Source organism: Monoraphidium neglectum (assembly GCF_000611645.1).
Source record: "Monoraphidium neglectum strain SAG 48.87 unplaced genomic scaffold scaffold01200, whole genome shotgun sequence".
In the NCBI taxonomy this organism is placed as follows: Eukaryota; Viridiplantae; Chlorophyta; class Chlorophyceae; order Sphaeropleales; family Selenastraceae; genus Monoraphidium; species Monoraphidium neglectum.
This window is the reverse complement of record NW_014012428.1, coordinates 34-15,937: the sequence shown is the minus strand read 5'-3', so window position 1 is coordinate 15,937 and position 15,904 is coordinate 34. Positions and strand designations below refer to the sequence as shown.

The 15,904-nt window shown below is 66.1% G+C and overlaps 3 protein-coding genes across 3 annotated transcripts; 1 reads left to right on the top strand and 2 right to left on the bottom strand.

Annotated features, from left to right (window-relative positions):
• Nucleotides 1–1,455: 1,455 nt before the first annotated feature.
• MNEG_7005 (hypothetical protein) lies at nt 1,456–1,743 on the bottom strand (the record flags this gene model as incomplete). The annotated part of the gene is made up of 1 exon (XM_014044524.1): nt 1,456–1,743. A coding segment is annotated over one exon (288 nt), but the record flags the coding sequence as incomplete, so codon positions are not given.
• Nucleotides 1,744–5,397: 3,654 nt separating this feature from the next.
• On the bottom strand, nt 5,398–6,661 carry MNEG_7004 (hypothetical protein; the record flags this gene model as incomplete). Its single annotated transcript, XM_014044523.1, has 2 exons — nt 5,398–5,402; nt 5,725–6,661. 2 exons carry the CDS (start codon nt 6,659–6,661, stop codon nt 5,398–5,400), a joined length of 942 nt encoding a protein of 313 aa, XP_013899977.1.
• Nucleotides 6,662–8,441: 1,780 nt separating this feature from the next.
• MNEG_7003 (Serine/threonine-protein kinase ppk16) lies at nt 8,442–15,622 on the top strand (the record flags this gene model as incomplete). Its single annotated transcript, XM_014044522.1, has 17 exons — nt 8,442–8,474; nt 8,855–8,970; nt 9,219–9,603; nt 10,022–10,126; nt 10,475–10,645; nt 10,912–11,070; nt 11,411–11,575; nt 11,876–11,977; nt 12,206–12,344; nt 12,497–12,709; nt 12,913–13,040; nt 13,431–13,631; nt 13,815–13,970; nt 14,225–14,688; nt 14,961–15,054; nt 15,241–15,385; nt 15,555–15,622. The coding sequence occupies 17 exons, from the start codon at nt 8,442–8,444 to the stop codon at nt 15,620–15,622; spliced, it is 2,844 nt and encodes a 947-aa protein (XP_013899976.1).
• Nucleotides 15,623–15,904: the final 282 nt, after the last annotated feature.

The window sequence follows — 15,904 nt, the reverse complement described above, 5'->3', positions numbered from 1 at the left end:
GCCGCCGCCACCGCTCGTCTGCCGCGCCAGTTCGGGGCCGGCGCCGCGCGCAGGTCCCGCGCCCGGCCCTGCGCCGCCGTGCGCGCCGCGCCGCCCGTCCAGCTCCTTCGAGATTAGCTGGTGCATCCTGACTAGCGCGCCGCCGCGGCCGCCGCCGCCGGTGCGTAGGCGCGTCGTGACGCGTTCGAGCAGCGTCGCGAGGTAAGGGGTCGGCATGCTGCTCACATCCGGCAGTCCGGGCAGACCGCCGTCCCCAGACCCCGCCGGCCCACCCAGGCTGCCGGCGGGCCCGAGGCTGCTTGCGCGCCCGAGGCTGCCCGTGCCAGGCGCCGCAAACGCGGGGGGCTGGGGTTGCGGCCCGGCCGGCGGCTGCAGCTGCAGCGGGGCGGCGCCCGTGGGGGCGCCTCCCCACAAGCTCGAGCGGTCGGCCGTGGGGGCCTGGGGATGTGAGTGCTGCTGCAGCCAGTCCTGCTGCTGGTGGTGCCAGGGCTGCTGCTGTTGCTGCTGCTGCTGCTGCTGCTGCTGCTGCTGCTGCTGCTGCTGCTGCTGCTGCTGCTGCTGCTGCTGCTGGCGCAGCTGTGCCTGCTGTTGCTGGAACAGCTGCTGCTGCTGCTGCATGATCAGAACACCCTGCTGCTGGCTTCGCCAATCGAGCGAAGCGGACCGCATGGGTCCACCAAGCTCATCGCCACCACCGCCGTCCATACCAAGCTGCTGCTGCTGCTGCTGCTGCTGCTGCTGCTGCTGCTGCTGCTGCTGCTGCTGGCTGAATGCCAAGCCACCCAGGCTCCCTCCCTCCGCTGCCCCGAGCCTGGCACGGCCCATGTCTGCAGGCCAATCCCCGTCAAAACTGCCCCAGGGGCGGTCATGTATGAGCCCACCCATGTGCTGTTGCTGCTGTTGCTGCTGTTGCTGCTGTTGCTGCTGCTGTTGTGCTGCCATGTCCCAGCTTGCCGCACTGCCAGCCAGCCAGGGAGCCTGGTTGGCAAGCTCGCCTGTGCGGCCACTGGCTAGCTGCTGCTGTTGCTGCAGTTGCCGCAGCTGCTGCTGTTGCTGCTGATGCATCTGTTGCTGCAACAGCAGGTGGTGCTGCCGCTGCTCCTGCTGCTGCTGCAACGTCATTGGTGGATGCTGAGGCGGCGGCCGTTGCTGCTGCTGCAACTGCATCAGCTGCTGCTGGTGCTGTTGTCGGTTGGAAGCGGCCTTGGGGGGCGCAGCCGCTCGCTTCCGCGGTCCCCGGACCCTTACCCTAGGCGCCGCCTGCGAAGCACGAGCACGAGGGCAGCAGGCGCGTGCGTGTGTACCGCAAAATGCGGAGAAACATGCATTGGGTCTGCGTGGCCCCCACCAGGAAAGCCGCGCCTGTTGGGCTCAACATCAGCGCCGCGGCCGGGGCGCGCGTGTGCCTCGAGCCCGCGCGACCGCTGCGCCGAAGACCAGTGGGGGCGGCCTCACCTTGCGCTTCTTGGGTAGGTACCCTTCGGAGCCTGAAGCAGACTCCCAACCTGACTGAGATGACTGCTTGTAGGACGCATCACTCTCGCTGCCCTCCCCGCTCACACGCTTGCGGACCCGCGCCGCCCGCTGCCGCGCCGGGCGCGCACGCGCCGGTGGCGGCGCGCCGGCGGGGGGCGCCTGGTCGGGTGGCGGCCGCTGGTCGCTCGCTGTACTGGGGGGCGCCTGGCGCGGGGGCGAGCCGTCAAAGTAGGCGGCGCCGCCGCTCCCTGTCAACAGCCCGTCCATTGAATGGGAGAGCGCGTACCGCTGACTCGACAGCCCAGCCGCTGCTCACACCACCAGGAGCTGGCTGTCAACGGCAGGCAGCCGGCATGGCACAATGCTGACGGCTGTGATGGAGGGGTGGGGGTAGGGGGTGGGTTGCCTGGCCGCAACTTGACACGCACATCGGAGCGCCCGCTGGGCGCCGAGCGACGTACACGAGTGCCAACGGCGGAGCAGCACTTGAAGCCACCAAACATTGAGATATCGTGACACCAACAACCCCGGCGGCCACCCCGCGAGCGAGGGTCTCGACCGCCCCGGCTTGCCAGTCTGGAGGAGAAACTACTCCGTAGGTCAGGCCATCGCACCTGAGTGTTATAACAATTACTCTACGAGGCTTTCGACGAGCTGAAGCCTCTCAGGAAGGCGACGCGGAAGCTCTGTTCGACTGAAGCTCCGTCCGAAGCTCCGGCTTAGCGTCGACCCGCAAACAAGGCAGAATACATGATTCTAAAAAGACTCAAAAACCCGCCCTTCGCGAGCGTTGATGCGCTGCAGTCGCAGGCCCACGAGCCACACTGTGTGAGATGCGCAGCGGCTTTTGCAGGAATACCGCTACTGTATCACAAAACACTCAAACATAGCATGCTGCCGCGGGTGCCCGAGGCCACCCGATAAGGGCACGCCAGGTCACCCCGGGTGGGGTGGGCGGTGAGAACCTCTGTGGAATAGGCGCAAAATGAGGACGTTCTCATTCAAATGGCGTTGTCGCAGGCTGGGTCGGAGCAAGCGTTGGCCACCCAAAGTGTTTTCCAACCGACCGCGGAGCCGCTTCCCCGTCGCAAGCGCCCACCACAGTCGCTGTGAATCTCGATGAGAGGGGACCCCTTGAAAAGGGCTCGTATCCCACCTCCAACGTCCAGTAGCAGGAACGTACGGCTGAAATTGTGGAAACATAAGGCTGTCATCCGGATCATCCAGACACATGGGGGGCGCGCAGGGTCCAGCACTCAGTCTCTGATGGTCACTGCGGCGCTGCGTCCTCAAAGCAGTTCCGTGTGTGCGCAGAAACGCAGCGCGCCGGTTTCACTGCGGCTGAACAACGCCTGCCCGCCCCACGTATCATAAATAGCTTCGATTAGAAAGCTTTGAGGCTTACACCAGTGGCAGGCGCCGCGCAGCTCGGACGCCTTGGCTCTGGGCACTTATACAGGGAGGTGCGGGACGCCGCACACAAGACGCGGGGCAAAACGACGCAGCGTGAGACTCATCAACGGGTTGGCGCTGTCAGAACTGTGATGGGGCAGCGCGAAGGGGGGAGGCGGCCCGCCCTGCAGCGCTGGGCAGCAGGGGGTTGGAGAGGGGTGGGGGGGTGCGGGTGGGGCAGGGTGCACGCGGGCACGTCTCAGGCCGCCCCCGGCGCGCAGCGGCCCCAGCCATAGAGCATGCAACGGATGGGGATGCGCAGGTGGGCGGGCACTCCGGCGCACTGAATGCAAATCATGTGTTCAGTGCCATGCCGCAGAGACAAGGACCCTGCTGAAGAGGAAGCAGGGACCGCAACATCAGCTCTGCCTTTGAAGCGGCAGGCGACGCCGCAGGCGCTGCGCCTGTGGGAAGCAGGCGCCGCGCCGGCGCGAATGCAGCACTGTGTTGGGGTGCCGCGGCCGCGTTTTTGCCGTGCGGCAGAACATGCAGGTGTAAACGCGCGCAGTGTGTTGTTCCAAAGTGAGGGGCGGGGGGCAGGTGATCGCGGCCCGAGGAAAGGAAGCAGGCTGCACTTGCTGCGCGCGCGTGCCAGGGATCCCACTTCACACCCGCAAAACGGCAGGAACATGGCAGCGTCGCCGCGTAGCGTTTGAAGGGGCGCCACCCAGTGGGCGGTCGGAAATGGTGGTGTCAAGGCTCAGCCCCTGCCTCTCGATCAGGCGCACACGCCGTGCGCGTCATATCAACGGATCAAGGGGGGATGCTTTCGCAGAAGTTCACAGGTGCTTGGGCAGCTGGGCGCACACAATTTTGAGCGAGGTGCGGCCACGGCTTGGCCAGTGGGCAGGTGACCGCCGGCCCCCCCATGAGGCCGGACGCGGCGCCGTTTGCATTGTTCGGAGGTTGTGCGACGTGCCGGCCGCCGCGGCTTACGCGCGAGGAGCGAGGTCAGGCCACTCGCGCATCGGGCGAGGCAGGCACGGGTCGCGATTGGTGCATGGGCAGCGAGGGCAACGCGCACCGCAACTGTTTCAAAAGGTGACGTGTCGTAGAAGGTGCATAGTGCGTCTGGGGACCCGCAGACCAGCGGCCCCGCCGTCCTGTCAAATTAGCAACCAACTCAAGAGCAATCCGCACGTTAAAATGTCGGCCGCAAACACCACGATCAAGGTTTGGGCCAAATCAATCCACAGGCTGGCTGCAAACGTGCGCCTGCCAAGCGCTTCCAGCCACGTATCCGCCCGCCGCACCCTTGCGCAGCCAGCAGCTGCCGCACGGATGAGGCTCTATTGGCCATCGCTCTCAGCGCGTGTTTTCAAAGACCACATGCGGGCCAAGTTTGCCGCTCTGATATGAGGTTGCAGACTCTCAAATGTATGCGACTGACAATGGGCATGCCCCAGCTCGGCACTGCAAATGCCCATGTGGTGCAAATTCAGTGTTGACGTCGGCCATGCGTTGGCCCGTTGTAATGCGGCGGCGTACGTGCGCGCCGTCAAGTCGCCCGTGCAGGTGCAGGGTTGCACGGAAAACGAGGAAGGGGGGCAAGGATTAAAAGCGCATCATCTGACGGTTCCGGATTCAACACCATCCGCCCCCAGCATGCGGTCAGTGCGTGCCAGAGGCTCGCGGTGCCGCCGCTGCAACGGGTGGCGCAACGTCGCTAGGCACGCAATGCTCATTGCCGGCGACCACCAGCCAAGCAACCCCCGCTATCCCTGGAAATCCTGTGTTGAGGATGTGCAGTGTGTATGTGTTGCTGCAGCGCGGGCGCTGCGTTGTGGGTTTTGGCAACAAGTGGGTTTCGGCGTGCGTTGGTGGGTGACAGCAGTGCGTGCGCTTGTGACGCGGTGCTATGCAAATGGGAACGGCGAGGCTGGGTGCTTATCAAGGGCATGCAAACACCCATGCGTGAGCAAGTTTATACTTTGCGCAAAGTGTGTAGAGAAGGAAAGGGTGTGGATGCCACTGGGGTTGAGCCACCTGCCAAACCAGGGCGACTCGGCTACACAAAGCGTGGGTCGAAAGGGCAGCGCGGTGAGCAGGTGGGTGCGCGTGCACTGCCTCATGGGCGTTGACTGGCGGGGTATGGACGATGGCTGTGGGATTTGCCTCGGCTTGGCCCAACGGGTGGCTTGCGTGCACGTGGGGTTGTTTTCATGTGTGTTTTCACTCATTGGAGGTGGGCAGCAAACAGCAGAGAGGTGATCTGGGCCCCCTCAAGGTCCACAAACTGACCCAAATCGCAGCCACCAACGCCGCTGCGCTGCGCGTGCTGGCGCGCCTCGTGCTCCTGCTGGGGGGCATGTGCGCGCGCCTGCTCCGCGCTATCGCCGCCTGCAGGCCAAAGGCTGAACGAGCCGAGCCCAAGCAGTGGCTGGTCCAGCAGCGGCTGAGGCCGCGAGCGAGTGCCGCTGGCGTGGAGCTGGCTGCTGAAATGAGCGCGATGGTGATCGTGGACTTGATCTATGCTGCAGAGTGCGTCGGGCATGGGCGCAGACAGGGAGGGGAGGCTGTCGAGGCATGAGAGCGCCCCGCTTCCCGAGAGGCACAAAGTGCCAGACCCTAGAGAGCACAGGGGCTCGCCCATGGTAGCGTCCAGGGAGCTTGAGCAGCTGTACTGTGCTTGCGGCTGCCCCCAGGTCTGTTGCTGCTGCAAAAAAGGTGAGGTGTCAGCCCCCTGCGCGCTCCAGCGCTGCCAGTCCGCGGCGTGCTGGGCGGACGCCTGCTGCTGCAGCAGCTGCGCCTGCTGCAGCAGCTCCGCGGCTGCTGCGACGCGCGCGCCCGCCTCACCTGACCGCGCTGCGCCGGCGCCGCCTTGCGCAGCTTGCTGCGCGGCGCTCAGGGCGGCGGCGGCTGCGGTCAGAGCGGCCTGCGCGGCCGCAGCGGCGGCGGCGCGGCCGGGCTGAGCCTGCTGCAGAAACGGCTGCTGCACCTGCTGCACCCGCTGCACCTGCTGCACCTGCTGCACCTGCTGCATCTGCTGCATCTGCTGCACCTGCTGCATCTGCTGCGTGTGCTGCGGCGCCACTATGCGGTACATCGTGCACAGCGGCGGCGCCTGGCCAATGAACGAGCCCGATCCCGTTTGCTCGACCACGCGCGGCAGTTTGTCGCTGAATAGTGTCTGTGTCAGACCCCTGCCGCTGTGGGCTGATGCCAGCGCCGCGCCCAGCCCGCAGCCAAGCGCAGCAGGCGCCTGACCCGGGACGTCGCACGAGGCAGAGGCCGGGTGCGGGCCTCGCAGGGGGCGCTCTGCCGCTGCGGCACCGCCCCTGCTTCCCTGGGTCTCCTGCGGCGCCGCCGCCATTGCGCGCGTCGCCGCGGCAGCCGCAGCGGCGGCGGCGCGGGCGGCCTTGTTGCGGCGGGCCTTTGCGCTTGGTGAGCTGCCGGCCAAAGGGATGAACACACCGGTTCCGGTGCCGGGCGACCGGGGCTTGAAGTGCTCCGTGAGCGAGCTGTGCGTGGGCGGGGAGCCAGCGCCCAGGCGCGCAGCGCAGCCGGCGGGCGACGGCCCCGCCAGGGCCTGGTGGGCTTCCGTCCCAGCAGTGACGGCCGTGACACAAGCGTCGCGGCCGCAGCCCGATTTGGTTGCAGAGGGTGTCGCGTTGACGGCCACCGCTGCGGCGCGGGGGTCCCACCCTGCAGTGGCCCATGCTGGCTTTGCAGCTTCCCAACCGTTGAGGGGAGCGGCGGGCCGCCGCACATTAGCCGGCACCTCAGCAACCATATCTGCGCACGGCGTAGCAACCGCAGAGGTATTGAGAGTTGCACATTAGTGTCTGGAGCATCCTGGGACGGCGATCCTGCCTGCATCGCCCGGCCAATGCCGTAGTGACTTGGACAAGGTGTGACAGGCCCAGACTCCAGAAAATCACACCCTAGCCCACGAATGATGCTTGTGAAAGCATGTTAGCGCCCTTACTGCGCACCTGCTCGACTTGCAGACGGCTACGAAGCGAGTAATGGCCGGAGGGCAAACACTTTCAAGTGGCAAGGCCTTGCCTGCACCAACGGGTGCTCCCCTGACCAACAATTACTCAACCAGCACCACGGAGTGTTCTGAGACAAGTTTGACGGTATGAACACCAGCGGACAAGGTCCTACGGTGGCCAAGCTGGTGTTCCTTAGTTCCTGCGCCTTCGTTGGGTGATTGGCAGCGTGTTTTCCTTTCGATTAACACTTGATTAGGTGTTGATTCAGCAATTTCGCATTGAATTGCATGGACAGAGACACGGAACCGTCAATGCCCAAGTTTCGTTTCAATCAAGGGTGTGAAAGTGGTCAGGGAAGCACTCCGACACGAGTGAGGGTGTTGTGAAGTAGCGAGGTATAACGATACTCACAATTAAACCGAAACAAAACACGACTATTCCTCAACGCGCGTGGTTTCGGGAACCCCTGATGGTGTGTGCAATTCACACCCGCACGCCGTGTGAACGGCGACTGTGGCCGCCCTGGCTCGACCGGGTCCTCGGGGCGGGAATTGATTATGTAAGTTGTCGGGGACAGTACTAAAAGCAGCACATAGTCAGTTTGTTTTGCGGTCCAGTCTCATGGTGCGGCGTGTGAGCACTGTCTGGTGGGGCCCCTGGGACCGCTGCGCACCGCGCAGTGAATTGGCAGCATTTGCTTGGCGTTGCATGATCACAGCTTTCAGCTGCTGCACTTCCACCAGCATGCAAGTCTGCTCATCCGCCGTATCGCCGTGTTCCCCGAGGCGGGCTGGTTGAGTGTTCTCTGTAACGTTCGCAGGGGCCAGTGGGGGTGGTGGGCCGGACGCGTTTGACAATTTGACCACCACGATAGATGTGGCAACACCATTGGAAGTTAAAGTTTTAGTATTAAGATCGTATGACGATCACAGCCACAATGCATACACCCCTCCAATGGGCCTGACAAATGGCAAGGGGAGGCCGGGCAAGAGGTGAGATAAGAGCAGGGGTCCTGGATGCGCCCTGCTGTCTCAATCGGCAATCTCACTTGTTTGGGAGTTCTTCAAGCCAAAATTGCCCACAGCTCGCCCAGGCCAGGGCTATCGAGCACACCCACGCGTGTGTAATTGTGCTGTGACGCTTGGCACACCCTTGCTCGCCCTTCGCATGATCGCAGCAGCACGCCTTAGATGTGGGCTCATTTAATCGTCAAGATGCATTGACACTTGAGGATGACTCCAACAAGATTGAGCAGTAAACCGTTGACAGAGTCACATACAGCCCTGTGACTGGGGCATCGGCACTGTGCACCCTGCGCGCCGTTTGCTCGACGCAGCATGAGCCAGGGACTGCGCGTCGAGTGTGGCAACATTTTGGTTCGGCGGTGGGTTGTCTGTTTCATCTACGAATATCTCCGTTCAATTTGAGCGTTTCTCGTACATAAGTACCACAAACACGGCTCTGCGTGCCCGTCATTCACCCCCTGGGCAATCGCGGTCTGGTGCCGTCCCCGTGCTACCCCGGGTGACGTCGGCGCCATGAACAGAAGATCTAATCTCTAGTCACTACAGCGCCATGGGGTGCGGTAGCTCCCGGCCCAAGGCGGACGTGGGCCCTCAGGAGGTTCCTGTCTTGCAGGCACCCTGCGAAGAGCAGCCGTCTTCAGACAATGTGAAGGCTACGTCGAAAGGCTCCTATGTAGAGGTCGAGGCAGGGCCTGCTCAGCCCGTCGAGGATGGCCAGGCGTGGGCTGGGGCCTGGGGTCTCCTGAATCAGACGGAGCTCCAAGCCGTTCAGCAGACACTGCTTAAAGTGAGTATAACTAGACAGTGCGGTACAGCGGCGTGGCCGGCAGCACTCACATGGCTGAGGCGGTCTCGGGCGCCTGATGCGTCTGGGTGTGAAGTACGGCATGCATTTTGAATGCTGGCTGAACGCTTGGTCTTTAAGCAAGGGGCACCCCCTCACATTGTTGCAATCATTGCCAGGTGAGCCAGCTGCTGGGACGCTTCACAGAAGGCAGTGGCGAGCGAGACGCGCCGGTGCACGCGCTGCGAAAGGCTCTGCACCTGATCGCAGCTGACTGCAATGCTTCCTACGCCAGGTGGGGTGTGAACAACTTCTGCAGGGTTCAGCATGGGGGTGATATCAGCACTCGCAGTTCCCTGCCCACAGCACGGTTAGCACGTTGCACCGAGGCAGGCCGGAGGAAGAGGGCGGCGCGCCGTCAGTACGCGCGGCAGCTTTGTGCAACATCGCTGGACGCGGCACGCATAGGCGCACTGGCAGCTGCGCGCGATTCCTCGTGCTGATCCTAGCCTCCCCTTTGTGCTGTCTTGCTGCCGCATGCAGCTTGACGGTGCTGTCTGCGGACCATGCGCACTTCATGACGGTCGGCGCCGTCGGCAGCTGCTCGGCAGCTGTGTCGCTGCCAGTCCTTGCTGCACTGCTGCCCGCAAACTGCAGCAGCCTCGAGCCAGCCTTGAAGGGTGACGTAGGAACTATGCCCATCGGCGGTGCCGGCAGCCGCGACAGCGGCAGCGGCGGGATCGTCAGCTGGCGCGCGCCCGGGGCCGGCGGCGTCCCAGCGGGCGCGCCGCCGCCGGAGGACTGGCGGCCGCTGGCAAAAGCGGGGCTCAGGGCGATCCATGGCGTGTGCATCAGGGGCGGCCTGAAAGAGCAGCTGCTTGGAATGCTCAATGTGGGGTACACAAATCCAGAGGACCAGGAGCTGAAGGTGCGGCGGCGCAGCAGGGCCCAGGGGCGCGCGGGGCAACCGGAACGCAGCGGCCACAGGGGGGGTGGGGGCACAGAAGGGTCCGGTTCCCAAAATCGTATGCGCCATGCAGGCGTGCGGCTGCATGTGGGGGGACACTGCCGGCCCCTTCGCGAGTGCTGTGTGGCTGCGGGAGGCTGCATGAGCCAACTTCCACGCACAGGCCCATGCAGCGTAAGCGCCGCCATGCACCGACCGCGCCCCATCACGCGGCCTGTGGCGCGCATACGCGGAATGCACACACCTGCTCGAGCGCCCCGGCCCCGCATGCATGCATGGACTATGCAGCCCCTCGCTCGCCGCATGGCCCAGGCGCCGCCGCGCGCCCATGCGGGGCCCGCATGCACCGACGGCGCAGCGCCATGCGCCTCCCATGCAGGGTGCCATCTTCCAGACGTATCTGGCGCTTGTGGGCGCCACCGTGTCTGCCGTGGCGAAGGATGCGGCGCTGCAGCACTACCTGGCGTTGTCGCGGGAGCTCCAGGTGCGGCTGATGCTCGGAGCGCCGGCCTCGTCGTGCCCTACGCGGCGTTGCAGCCTGGCCCCGCGCGCGCGGCACTTCCTGGCCCCACCTCCTGTTGGACGGCTTCGGGCGCACGCCGCGCCGGCCCTGCCTGGCAAAGGCACGGCAGCTGAAGGGCGGGGTGCAAGGCCTGGTATCCCGGCGCCATCTTAAGGAAGGCAGGCCAACAGTGGTGAAAGGGCAGTATACGAGCCGCCAGTCGGCCGCCGGGGTATGGGTGTGAAGTTCTCACCGCGTGGTAACGGGATGTCCCCTTTCACAGAGCCCCCTCCTGACCAACCCCTTGGCCCTGACCGCCTGCACCCCCAGGCCGCACAGTCCCTAGACGCCGCCGCGCACTCGGCGCTGCAGCGGAGCCGCGCGGTGCTTAAGGGGCGCGGCCCAGGCGCCGGCGGCGGCGCGGGGGCGCACCTGTGGCTGCGGCTGGCGCTGGTCAGCTCCGACAAGAGCGCGGCGATGCTGTTCGACGACCTCACGCAGGTGGGTTTGAAAGAGAAGGCGTTTCTTCGCTCGGCTCGTTTGGGCAGCGCCTGCGCCGCGACGGCGGAACACCGCACACACACGAGCACGGGCGGCGTTTCAACTTCCGGCGTAGATAGGTGCTGACGCATCGTCTTGTCAAAGGGGCCCAGCCATGCATGCAGGAACCAGTCTGCCCATGCCATGAGGCACAACGCCACGCACTTTGCTCAGCGGCGGAAGACGCTGACGCTTGGCGCCGCGCACACATGCACGCATGCGCGCAGGCTGCGGCGGTGCGCGGCCACCGGCGGCCGGCGGCGACGAACAGCTTTAGCGGCAGCTTCACGCTGGTGCAGCGCATCCAGGCGGCCGGCGGGCTGCTGCGCACAAACATCCCCATGCGCAGCACGATACTGCGGATCGCGCTCACCAACAAGAAGCAGGTGCGCCGGGGGTGGGTGGAGGGGCCTGCGTACCTGAACGCGCAGCGGCAGTCAGCACGCCACCTTGCAGCACAATAGGCGCTCAACCTTTCGACAGCCAGCTGTGATGCAAGCCTTTGGTGGACAGCAGTCCAAGGGGCATCCATTTGCCAGGCCTAGAACCAGCGCGCAGAGCCTCAGTACGGCTGTGCTTTTTGCTGTCAAAGCCTTGGCGTGGCAAGGATCGGAGTCGGGGAGGACTCACGCTCAAAGCACACACCAGCGCATCTGCTCCCCCGCCTCAACCGGCTCGCCGCCCTCATACCTGTCGCGATTTGGGTTTGAATTCGCGCGCCGCCAGGTGCTGATTCCCGACGTCCAGAAGCTGATCAACCAGCTGGGCGCCGTCAACACTGACCTCTTCGCCAGCCGCCACGTGCGGCCACCCACCAGCGTGCTGCTGCTGCCGCTGCGCGCGAGCGGGCACGGCATATATGGGGGCATCTACTGCCTCAGCGACGTGCAGGTGCGGGGGAGCTTGGGGCCGGGAGTGGCTGGTGATGCGGCTGGGTGGCTCCTTGCTGCTGGCCGAGGTTCTTAATGCACGTACCTGGCCGCCGTGGCGCAGGCGACTGCATCCACAAGATACACACGTGTGCACGTCTGTGCGCGCTCTCGCGCTCAACACACATGCACACGAGGGCGCGCACACACACACCCACACACACTCTCTCTCCTTGTGTCCCTCTCTATTTTCTTTTCTCTCTTTCCCTTGCACAATCACACATCAACGCATCCACCCTCACGCGCACATGCAACCACCCAGACCGAGTTCACCGACATCACAGCCCACCTGAAGGAAGTCGCCGATCTGGTGGGCAGCAGCCTCTTCCGCTGCCTCTCCGGAGACTTGAAGGCCGAGTACGAGGTGGGCGGGGCGGATGCAAAGGAGCAAGCCGAGCCCGGTGCCCGCGGCGGCGGCAACGGCGGGGGCGCTCGTCAGCCCCCGCGCGGGCGCCGGCCGCCGTCTTGCCCGTTGGCGTGGCTCAGTGCGACGCGGCGGGTGGCTGGCCTGCCCTTCGTTTGCTTCATCGTGCCGAGCAGGCCCGCTGACGGGCCTTGGATTGCATCACTTTATCGCCTGTCCGGCGCACAGGACGTACTGGCGCTGACAGCGGATGCGATCCTGTCGCCAGACGCGCTCGACGGCTCTGGCCATGCTGCGGATGGAGCGGCCGCGTCGCCGCGCGGGGCGCCAACCCCTCCAAGCAAGGACTCTTGTGGCGCGGCGGCTGGTGCGCTTCTCTTCCAGGGTGTGGGCCTGCGCCACTGCTTGGTGCCTCGCGCTCCTGGGTGCTTGCTCAACACTCCTAGAGACGAGGAGCGCGGGCCTCCCCTTACCACCCCGGGCGACCGTCCGATCGCTTGCTGCCTGCCCCCAACGCAGGCGCCCTCAACAGCAGTGGCGGCAGGACGCCCCGGGTCAGCGGCGGGGCCTCCGCGCCCGCCGCCCGCGGCGGCGGGAGCGGCTTCTCCACAGGCCCTGGGCGCGACTGCGTCGGCGGCGGCGGCGGCGCCACCGCGGATGCCTACGAGCTGGGCAGCACAGTCAGCACCACGGGCGGCAGCGTGGTATCTGCCGGCTGCGGCAGCTTCTCAGGTGAGTCCGCGCACGCGTGCATGAGCTTGGGGGGCTGCCTTTGGGTGCAGCGACGGAAGCGCGGCCTCCCAACTGAGCGTGCCCGGCGGCCGTCTCCGACGGACCATGCCACGCTGCTTATGTCCGATTCCGCCTTCAGCTCGCTTTTTGAGGTCTTGCTGCGTTGCTCCGCATCCCCCCCTCCCCTTGCTGCTCGCCGCCAGCCCCGGCAAACACTGCAGGGCGGAGCTTTGTCGCGCGCCAGGGCGCCAGCAGCACGGGCGCGCTGGTGACGGGCATTACTGAGAAGCTGAACCAGCGGCGGCTGGAGGCGGCGATGCAGGACACAGAGGTGGGTGTGTTAGTGTTGTGTGTGTGTATGCGCGCACGTGTGTGTGTGCGTGTGTGTGTGCAAGCGTGTGTGTGTGAGTGTGTGTGTGTGTGTGTGTGTGTGTGTGTGTGTGTGTGTGTGTGTGCGCGCGGATGAGTGTAAGTGTGGTGTGTGCCTCGTGGGGGTGATGTTGGTTGCGCAGGATTACCAAGGGTAGGGCACTCGCGAGCACACCGCTCCGGCAGGGGGATCGGCCAGCCACGCACGAGAGGTCCGGCCCACAGGCAACCGAGACACCTAGCAGCCCCGCCCCGGCGCGCCGCACGCGCGCCACACGGCCGCCCCTGGCTCATGACCCCCGTCCCTCCCCCCCATCTGGCACATAACCCTGAATCCTAAACTCTTGAACAGGGGGGAGACCTCCGGGACCTCCAGCTCACCGCCCAGATCGGCGAGGGCGGCTTTGCGCGCGTGTTCCGCGGCCTGTGGCGCGGCCAGGTCGTGGCCGTCAAGGTTGTCGCGTCAGGGGGCCCCGGCAACGAGCGCAGCGTGATGAAGAACGCGCACGAGATAGCCATCCTTTCGGCCCTCAGCCACCCGAATATACTGCAGGTGCGCGCGGCCGGGGGGCGCGCGCGGACGGCCGCGTGGGGGCCTGCTGGCTGTCAACCCGTTCGGCTGGCTCCTGCCTAGTCCGCTTGCAACCCCAAAACAGCAAACCGCTCCCACGACGGGCAGACCCGGCCCGCGTGAGAACTCCCGCCGCTGACCCACGCTGCGCCGCGCCCCTGCCAGGCTTACACGTGCCTCACCGACATGCGCGTGCGCGACGTCATCGCGTCGTGCGTGCGGCACCCGAGCGAGGCGGCGCGCGCCGAGCTCGAGGCGTGCCTGACGGCGGGTGGGTCCAACAGCTGCGGCGCGGAGCAGGACGCAAACTGCCATATCGAGGTGCGTGTGCACGCGCCGGCCGCGCCGCAACTTGGCGCAACGTTGGGGGCGGCCAGGGCGGGCGGGCCGATTGGCGCCCGCTGCCACCGTTCCGCGGGCGCCTCGGCCGGCGGCAGGAGCTTTCCTGCCCCTAAGGCGCTTGGCCGCGTGGCCGCCGCGGGCCCGCGCATGAATTGGAACCTGGACAAGCATGCCGCCTTCTTACGTGTGCCCCTCCGCCTTCCGCCCCTCGCCCCTCAACCCCCCCACCCCAGGTCGTCGAGTACTGCGACCTCGGAAACCTCACACACGCCATCCGCAACAACGCGTTCCGCCTGCCGCCCGCCGCCGATTTCGAGTGCGCCTCCATTGACGCACTCCCCGGCCTCTCCCCGCACAACCGCGCACCCACGCCCGCCGCCGCCGCCGCCGCGGGCTGCCCGCAGCCGCCCCCGGCGCTTGAAGCGCCGGCAGAGCTGCACAGCCCCGGGCACGGCGCGCGGCCGGAAGGCAGGGAGGCGCGAGACCGCGAGCGGGAGCAGCGGGAGGCGCAGGAGGCGCTGAGGGTGAACCTCACGACGCTGCTGCTGACGCTGCTGGAGGTGGCTGGCGGCATGGCCTACCTCCACCGCATGGGGGTGGTGCACTGCGACCTCAAGCCTGCCAACGTGCTGCTGAAGAGCTCGAGCGTGGACAGGCGGGGGTTCACGGCAAAGATCTCCGATTTTGGGCTGTCGAGGTGCGGGATCTCAGATCTGCCCCGCCCCCCTCGTGGCGCTCAGAGGATTATTGTGCGGGGCGCCGCCGGCTGCGGGCGGCGCAGGGGGCGCGTGGCCAGGCAGGGGCTAGCAGGGGGTTGAGTGGATGGCATGAAGTGCGGCGCGGGCGAGTTGCACGACTGGGGTAGACACCGGCGGGGCAGTGCGTGCCTGGCGCAACACACGGGGGGGCGTCTCAAAAGCCGACAGCGCGCGCGTCTGCGCCCCGCCCCCTTCGGACTCGCCGCCGCAGGGTGGAGGACGACGACTCGTGCGCCACGTTCCCTTTCAACAGCTGCGGCACGGCCGCGTACGTCGCACCAGAGGCCCTTGTCACGAGCAAGAAGGTGCGCCTGCTTGTTTCAACGCGTGGCGCTTGACGCGCATGTACGTGCGCACCCTCAATCTCCGCCGAATGCATCATGGCGGACGAGCGGCGCCCGTGCATGGCAAGGGCGGCATGGTCACGGCGCGGCGCGGTCGGTCAAAACCCGGTCAAACACGTGCGTCTCGTGCCCGCTTCGACGCTGCAGGTCAACTCCAGCGTGGACGTGTACGCGTTCGGCATCATCATGTGGGAGCTGCTGACCGGGCAGCGCCCCTACGGCAACATGCAGCAACAACAGGCGAGCGCCGCCGCCACAGACACGGCCAGCGTCGGCAAACAGGCCCCTTGGCGTAACGGGCCGCGCCGCACGCGCGCACACAGAGACACACACACACACACACACACACACACACACACACACACACACACACACACACACACACAAATACCCACTCAATGAGGAACGCCCACGATTGTCAGGCAAAACCCTCTCTCACTATGCAACCGTCCACACCCCAGGTGGTGGAGGAGGTCGTGCTGCGGGGCCTGCGCCCAACCTTCCCAGCCGGCACCCCGCCTGCCTTTGAGGCCCTCGCGTCCTCCTGTTGGTCCGCGACCCCCAGCCAGCGGCCGCCCTTCCCCCAGGTCACCGCCGCGCTGCACTCGATGCTGTCCGCCGCGGAGGAGGCGGAGGCCGAGGCGGCCACCAACTGGACTACGATGAGCTGCAACCTCGTGGTGCACGACTGGAGCCTGAGCACGTGCTTCGGCGCGGGCTCCCTGCCCGGCGCCGGCTCGCTCGGGCTGCCGCCGGCGCCGGCGCCGGCACCGTCCGCGCGCGCGGGCGGGCGGCAGCGGCTGAGCCTGGA